This window comes from Perca fluviatilis, chromosome 1 (genome assembly GCF_010015445.1).
Source record: "Perca fluviatilis chromosome 1, GENO_Pfluv_1.0, whole genome shotgun sequence".
Classification (NCBI taxonomy): Eukaryota; Metazoa; Chordata; class Actinopteri; order Perciformes; family Percidae; genus Perca; species Perca fluviatilis.
Window position 1 is genome coordinate 34,538,099 of NC_053112.1, and position 8,144 is coordinate 34,546,242.

The 8,144-nt window shown below is 38.9% G+C and overlaps 1 protein-coding gene across 1 annotated transcript; it reads left to right on the forward strand.

Annotated features, from left to right (window-relative positions):
* The first annotated feature begins 1,961 nt into the window (after positions 1–1,961).
* fgg (fibrinogen gamma chain) lies at positions 1,962–6,195 on the forward strand. The gene is made up of 9 exons (XM_039808648.1): positions 1,962–2,121; positions 2,209–2,259; positions 2,381–2,567; positions 2,759–2,843; positions 3,494–3,624; positions 4,057–4,190; positions 4,456–4,640; positions 4,824–5,101; positions 5,285–6,195. The coding sequence occupies exons 1-9, from the start codon at positions 2,059–2,061 to the stop codon at positions 5,461–5,463; spliced, it is 1,293 nt and encodes a 430-aa protein (XP_039664582.1). The 5' UTR covers positions 1,962–2,058; the 3' UTR covers positions 5,464–6,195.
* The last annotated feature ends 1,949 nt before the right edge of the window (positions 6,196–8,144 follow it).

Consider the following 8,144-nt stretch of genomic DNA (forward strand, 5'->3'; position numbering starts at 1 on the left):
GGAGATTTCTCTTTCTCTGCTCTCGTCCATCGATCGGTCTCGTATCTCTGTCTTGCTCCACTTCAGTAAACAATAGCTCAGCTGCACATGTGCTTCTAAAGCCTGGAAAACATGTGCTGGAGCTAATTTTCCAGCAGACTGCAGGAATCAAATTAAAACTCCTCTGAAAAGAACTACAAACTGTAATAGCAAATATAAACTGTCTGGGAAGAACAATTTTATAAAGGTTTCTTATTCATTTTTTAATATCGAAGAGAGGGATTACATTTATTTTCTCATACCAATTTTGTTTAACTGTAGTTGTAAGTCGGATTAAGCTTCTTGGGGACATTATTTTTTAAATATTTCTTGTCACATGGATGCAAACAGTCAAAGAGATCTCAATAATTTTTCCACTTCATTTTGCGTGTATGTTTGTTTTTTAACCAGGTATGTTTATTGTGGTTCCACTCCCACTAGTGGTTTTACCTACCAGTGCAGTTTAAAATAGGAGGTAAACACATCAGTCAAACTGCGGCACATAAGAAGAATATGTAACAATTTTTTGCAAACTATTGTATTTTATTCATACCTAAACTACCACAGTAGCAACTAGTACTGTATCTGCTATTTAATATACAATGCCTAGCACCAGGGCTGTAGTACTTGAGTCCGGTCTCGGACTCAAGACCCTTTTTTGTTGTCTCGGACTCGTCTTGGGCTCGTTGGTATTTGGACTCGGACTCGCCATATATTCTAGTTGGTCTCGACCGAGTCCAGCACTGTATGCTTTTGTTCTAAAGTAACTTTCTCCTTCAAAACAAAACCATTGATGAAGCGCCCTCGTTCAGAAAACCGGTATTGGTTTAATTCAAACTCCATCTAGAACAGGCATTGAGATTGGTCGCCTGGTATACGCCTGGCTGCATCATATATATATTGACTAGTCCTGGTCTTGGACTCGACAAAGGTGGACTTGACTACAGCCCTGCCTAGCAGCCTGATTTAGAGTTATATATGTGTATGGAACCCCCATTTCAGAGTCAGAGTCAGTCAGAATTTTGACTATGTAAGTCAAATTGGTGCCTTGGTTAAGATAAGGGAAACATTGGGGTTTGGCTTAAGATTTGTTAAGGTAAGGAGACCTTCATCTTCAAGGTTGAAATAATAATGACTTATTTAAAGTAAAGGAACAATCGGGGTCCTGGTTAAAAGCAATCAACATTGCATGTTGGTAGTCCGACATTTTGTTCTTGGACAGATAGTTTCCAACGTTTAAATTTTAACTTATTTTCTTACTATCTCATAATTTTGATTTACTATCTCAAAATTAGGACAAAAGGTCAACTTACAATCTCATCATATTGACTTACTAATTTACTTAATTTTGAGTGACCCTGGGTTCTCATTTTTCTTTTTCTTTCTTTTACTGGCAGAAGGGGGCTTCCGTATTTTAAAAATTGTAGGCTACTATTACGATATTTTCAAAAGTCAAAAGTGTTTTCTGTTGTGTTGCTGTGTTTGTCTAGCATTTGTAGGGAATGCTTTTATTGACAACACACTGATGTTAATGTTTTACAGCTCATTTTGCTATAGTGACATTATGTTTTTTAAGAAATGATTAATTTTGTCATTTGTCTTTGATTTTCATCTTATAAAAAAATCAACTCTGTCCCTGACCTAGTTCTTTCACTGACAGTCCAAGTATAATAGAATAAAATGTCGTCATGTACTTGTTAGAAAAGGCAATATACAAAGCTGAGTCACCATTCCTTTAGACTTGCCTTATCATTACCAGTACTAGGTTATACACAAACATACAGTTTCTGGTAAAATCACTTTGCTGTGTTCTGATACCTCAACTGCAGCTCTCAATCACAAACAGCGTCAAATCTGGGAAATTACTTCTTTTGTATGTTTTGAGTCACAGCTTTGTCCCCACTCAGTGAGTGGGATGTTTGCATATGAACCCTTTATCAAACACTGACCTGAGGGCCTAGTTCAGATAAATATCCCACAGAGTCAAGCAGCTCTTCATTCTCCACAGAAGGCAAGTCCACAACTGGTGGCCAAAGCAACATGGCCTCGTCACTTCTCGCAACGGCAGGAGGACTTCTGTTACTTTTCTCCATCTCATCAGCAGTGAGTCACTGAATTTAGCTTTTTCACTGACCCAGTTTTCTCGAGCACAAACATCTAAAACCTTTTTGTCTTTTTTTTTTTACGCAGCAAATCCGAGGAGACAACATCGCAGCAAAATGCAACGTGAATGACGGCTTTGTAAGTTACAAATAATAATAATAGTTTGTGCTGTGTAGATTTGATGTATCCACACATATATGGATTGTGTATGTATATATAATATCATCAATGTTTTTGTACTTGGCCCATCTGTAATCAGGGACTGTACTGCCCTACGACATGTGGAGTGGCTGATTACATGCTGAGGTATATGCCAGGAGTGGACAAGGATTTAGACCATATGCAAGAGCAACTTGACATTATTGCTAATTTGACCAAGGAGGCCGATGAAACAGCTGTCTACATGAAAGATTCGGTTGCTTCCGCTCAAAAGAGTTCCCCGCCAGGTAACACACTTCATCTGGTGCCATCTTTATACAACTGCGTTTGAGTCCCCTTATTGTTATGCCTAGATCATTTCGTCTGTTACACTCATTTAAAATTCCTATGTAAAGCACTTTGGTCAACACCTGTTTGTTTTTGTGTTTTTGAGTTGTGTGTTGAGATCATTACTGACACAATCACTTTTTTATTTCAGACTCCTACTACAAAAAGTCATCAAGTATACTGGATGACGTTGCTCGATTTGAAAAGACCATCGTCACACAGGAACAGCAAATTCTGTAAGTTACCATTAACACTGAAATTATACCATCTGACATGAAACCTTCATACCAAGTGGTGCAAAGCAACTATTCAAACAAGTTTGTATTGTATGTTACTTTATACTTCTATTTCACTCCATTACAGAGGTGAAATATTGTACCTTTTATAACAATTCAAAGCCTTTATTTGACTGATGAAATTACTAGATACTTAGCAGATTATTTTTTTAACAAATGAACAGTTTAATGATGCATTGTTGTAGATTAAACACAGTATGTAAAATATATCAAATTGCTCAACCTACTCCAATTTAAACGTGAAAATGCTTCTTACCCATTAAATAATGACTATAACTCAATTAAAATGTTAAAAATAACGGTCTTTCCACACCTTCAGGTCAATGCACTCCAACCCTCCTCGCCCACGCTGTTAGGACTGAACACAGATCATGTGGCGATTTTCCGCCCACTCCTCTTTCCCCCATAGGAACTCAGACTTACTCCTGACATAAAAAAAAACAAAAAAACCACTCATATTTAATTATGTTTAACATATTTTTCCAAGTTTGGTTCATGATTTGTTCGTTTTGCTTCTATGTCATATCTTCTTGTTCCTATCTATTGTGTAAAATATCTTGTACAATGCATTTTTGCTTCCCTCTTTCCAGCGATCTTCAGAACTTAATTACATCCAACGAGAGGAGAATGTCGGACTTGAAACAACTCTCCATCCAGCTGCAGCAGAAATGCAGTGAACCCTGCAAAGACTCAGTTGAGATCCAACCTGTCACAGGAACAGGTAAGGGGGGGGGGGGAAACAAACCCTGAGGCCAATACCATTTCACAAGAGGTTTCGCAATCAGCTCAACCACCAGTGTCCTTGTTCAGTGTTTAGTTAGAGACTAAAATCAATATGGTGCATCAATGCAAGGTAAACAGATTAATTCTAGATGTAGTTTGTTGTGACCTTATTTCAAATAAGTTATTTCTAAATAATACATAACATATATCCAACAACAGGAACAAATGTGTCAAAATCAATTATTTTGTTCTTGTTTTTTATTAACAGCACCAGTCTGGAGTAAACCACACAGACCTTTTATTAGGTTTTGTTGTGACATTTATTAACGTTGAACTGTCCTCCTCCTTCTTCTTCTTCTTCTTCTTCTCCTTCTTCTTCTTCTTCTTCTTCTTCTTCTTCTTCTTCTTCTTCTTCTTCTTCTTTCATCAGACTGCCAGGATGTTGCAAACAAAGGTGCCACCTCCAGTGGTCTTTATTATGTGAAGCCAGCGAAAGCCCCTGAGCAGTTCCTGGTCTATTGTGAGATTGACAGCTTTGGACGCGGCTTCACAGTCATACAGAGGGTATATGCTTTATTTGAGAAGTTAAGGGAAATTGCTCTTTAATGTCTTCAAGCACAGGATAATTCGTATGGATACAAGTACAACCTGGGAAAAAATTTGCCAAACTTTCTTGGCTAGATAAATTAGATGTGATGATAAAGAGGCCTGCTATGTATGAAATTGACCAATTAATACATTTGACAAGGAAAGGTTAACATAAAATATGAGGAAAGTCCAAAAGACCATCCCCTGCCCCCGGACACTGATCACTTTTTCCTGTCCACAGAGGCGCGATGGCAGCGTGGACTTCCACAAGGACTGGATCCAGTACAAGGAGGGCTTTGGCTATCTCTCACCAGATGACACCACAGAGTTCTGGCTCGGTAACGAGAAGATGCATCTCCTGACGGCCACTGCAACCATCCCGCTTGTGCTGAGGATAGATCTTGTCGACTGGCAGGGCAACAAAAGGTATGTAGGCTACACTCACATGATAACAGATTATGTAAGAGGAGAGCAGAGGGGCTAGCTGACAAGGCAAACATGACCCTGGTGATGAGGTTTTCCTTTGAAGAAGACAAGTATGCCTCGACAGAAGTGACCAAAAACTTAAATATTAATCCTCCACTCCTCCCTGTGGCCTCCGTTCTCCAGGTATGCCGACTACACCATGTTCAGAGTTGCACCAGAGGTCGACAAGTACCGTCTAACATACGGCTACTATTTTGCCGGTGATGCTGGAGACGCCTTCGATGGCTTTGACTTTGGTGATGATCCCAGTGACAAGTTCTACACGTCCCACAATGGCATGCAGTTCAGTACCTTCGACAAGGACAATGACAAGTATGACGGCAACTGTGCTGGGCAGGACGGCTCCGGCTGGTGGATGAACAGATGTCACGCTGCACATTTGAACGGCAAATACTACCAGGGTAAGACTGCATGGCTGAAACCAGTGCCCAATCCTTTCATTGGTGTTCATTTTGAATGATCTGTTGAGCTGTTTAAGGTTCTGCAATTATGGTTTTAGTAACAAGTAGCCCTCACAGACACACAAAGAGACAAAACTGTTATCTAAACATAACCTCTGACCTGTTTGTGTTCTCTTTGTCTAGGTGGAACGTACACAGAAAAGGACGCAGGTGAATTTGGCTATGACAACGGTATTATTTGGGTGACATGGCATGACCGCTGGTACTCCTTGAAGGAGACCACCATGAAGATCATTCCCCTCACCCGCATCACAGCAGACGGTGGACAGCAGGCTGGGGTGAAAGGGTTGGCTGGCCTTTGATATGTCTACAAAGTACACTGATATGCCAATGCTCAGTTTAGGCTGCAGTTAAGCACTGAAACCGCCTTCAATGAAATATGCCTCCGTGGAAAATGTCCTACTTAACCCTTGTCTTTTCTGTCAACCGTGAACTTGTTGTCCTTCTGGGTCAAAATTGAAAATTAACTTTTTTTGGCACTTTTTCCGACGTTTTTGTCGCTTTTGTCAATGCTTTTTTTAAATTCATGGTCAATGAACCTAATTTTAATGGCATTATACTTAATTTTTGAGTTTAGAAAAAGCAGAAATTATGAATTATTTTGACTAATAGTTGCAATCTGAGGATGTTGAGTGGATCACACACTGGTGTATGTCAAAGTTCAGTCAGGATACTGTTTTAAAACCATTTTTTTTATATCAAATGCTAAGAAATTGAATAAAACACCCAAAATTCAATGGAAGTAATCATTCATTTTACCTTGTGAAGAATGTTGTTTGTCAAACTGTTTGTCAAACTGCATCCAAGTTATTTTTGGGCAATTTGGTTGTAAGAAACCCATATTTCTGATATAAAACACTTTGAAAACGGGTCAAATTTGACCCAGGGAAAACACAAGGGTTAATGATGAGTCTGGGTGTGATGCATGCATCGTGTTTTCCTGATAACAACACAGCAGGACACTGATGTTCACATTTTCCTTCTCGTCTTCAGTGTTGTTTTCAGCACTAAATAAATGTCTTTTCTTAACCAAATATGGTCCTTACTTCATTGGACAGTCTTAGTTTGGACTCAGTTGCCACCAGCCTGGAGACACAAGGTTCTGTAGTAAAGTCCTTATGGCAAGCAGCTGTTCTGTAAAATGTGGAGAGGAGACAAAATGTCTGAATGTAATGTATCTGAAAAAAACTCTGCAAAACGTTTAAATATTTCTCGTAGTGTACATAGTGACTGGAAATATACACCTGTGTACAACCTTAAATACCATCCTACATGTAAAGAATGGGTCCACTTCATTTGCTTATGCTGTCTAATATATTCAACACCACTGTGACGCATGCAGTATTAATCAACTATTAAAATAATTAAAGTTCACAAATTTAGTATTTATTACAGAACCTGTGATTTGGATTACATTTTGAGCTACAGGGTGTTTTTTAGCTTTCTGATCTCACTTCAATTTTCAGAACGCCAGGTCACATTCTTAAAGATTGAACACATGCACACACACACACACTCACACACATACACACACTCACACACTCACAAGCATGAAAAAACAGTGTATTAATGAGTGATCTGAATATACACGGTAGCTTTTAAGCAAATTAAATGTCAAGTTTAAAAGCAGCACGGCTTAACCAATTTGCTTTATAAGCAACAAAACACAATCCATCTATAGCCTATTCTCTATACAAAATGAATAATTAAAAAATATGGACCAAGGCAGTGATCCTCAAAGCACTTCTAACAGGCACTTTAATATGTCCCAGTATGGATTTTAGAAGTCATTTAATTATTAAAACTTACGAGTTTGTCATAGAGTCTCCTGACCAATAGGTGGCGCAGACAAACTGCTTGCTTGCTTCCCTGTAGTTGGTTTGAAAAAAGAAAAATTATTCTTCCTTAAAGAAATGTTCATCTTACTGTAATAGGCTGTGCTGCCACACAGCTTATTACAGCTACACTAGAGACCACTGCGATAGTTTATTTGATATTAAACAGTTGTCCTGTCATCACACACACAAAACATTAAGGTGAGGAGATATTTTGTCATTTTTATCACCCTGAGATGTGGGCTAGTTGTCACAATGTTTCAGTGTCTTTGATGGTTAATTACTTCTTGGTAGCCCACAATGAGTTGTGAAAATAAAAGGGATACCAATTTCAAGGCAAGGCCTTAAGCTTTCATTTAATGTAGGAATGACTATTGAAAGATGTTTTAATGATGAGCAATTCACACAAGAGTAAGAAGTGTGACAACCAACCCCGGTCTCCCTAGCCTATAGTTGAATTTTCAGGATCAATCAGGAGACCAAAACCACTCTGGGACTGAGTTATTGTGGCAGATTTCTTATCAGAGCGTCACAGTTGCCAAGTTTATTTTGATCCACATTAGGACAGTTTGTCTAGTACTTGTCACACTCACCTCAATAACGACATGTGGAGTCCAAATTCCATCTGGTTCGTTGTAGATGGTTGTGCCAAACAACAAATGCCTTTGCATTGCCTAATATGAGGAATAATTGTGCAAAAGGTAGATATGCAGCCCCCCTCACTCCTCAAAGTCCCTAAAGTTGAGATTGGTCTCATAATATTTACAGTCAAACTTGCAAGAAGAACTTTAGTCCGAAACAAGATTGTTTGGTAATAGTTCTACAATGCCGCAGCATGGGCACCCACACACTTTGCACCAACTAGGTAAAAATAATTTTGCCAACAAGGATTGGATAACCATTGATCAATGTACTCTCTGTTAGGCAAACATGGCTTGGATACACAAGGCAGGGAAACCAAACTTTGGCCTATGCTCACTGCAAGTCACATTCATTGTATCAATATACAGACATGATTATAAGTGAAAATTCAAAATGTCATTTCAGGAATACATCATCTTGTGCAAAAGACTGCCCAACACACACACACACACACACACACACACACACACACACACACACACACACAACACACTGCACACTTAACA

Coding starts and splice junctions, on each gene's coding strand:
- fgg (XM_039808648.1), top strand. CDS start 2,059: ATGGCCTCGTCACTTCTCGCAACGGCAGGAGGACTTCTGTTACTTTTC. Junction 3,625..4,056: donor CCAACCTGTCACAGGAACAG/GTAAGGGGGGGG, acceptor TTCTTTCATCAG/ACTGCCAGGATGTTGCAAAC. Junction 4,191..4,455: donor GCTTCACAGTCATACAGAGG/GTATATGCTTTA, acceptor TCCTGTCCACAG/AGGCGCGATGGCAGCGTGGA.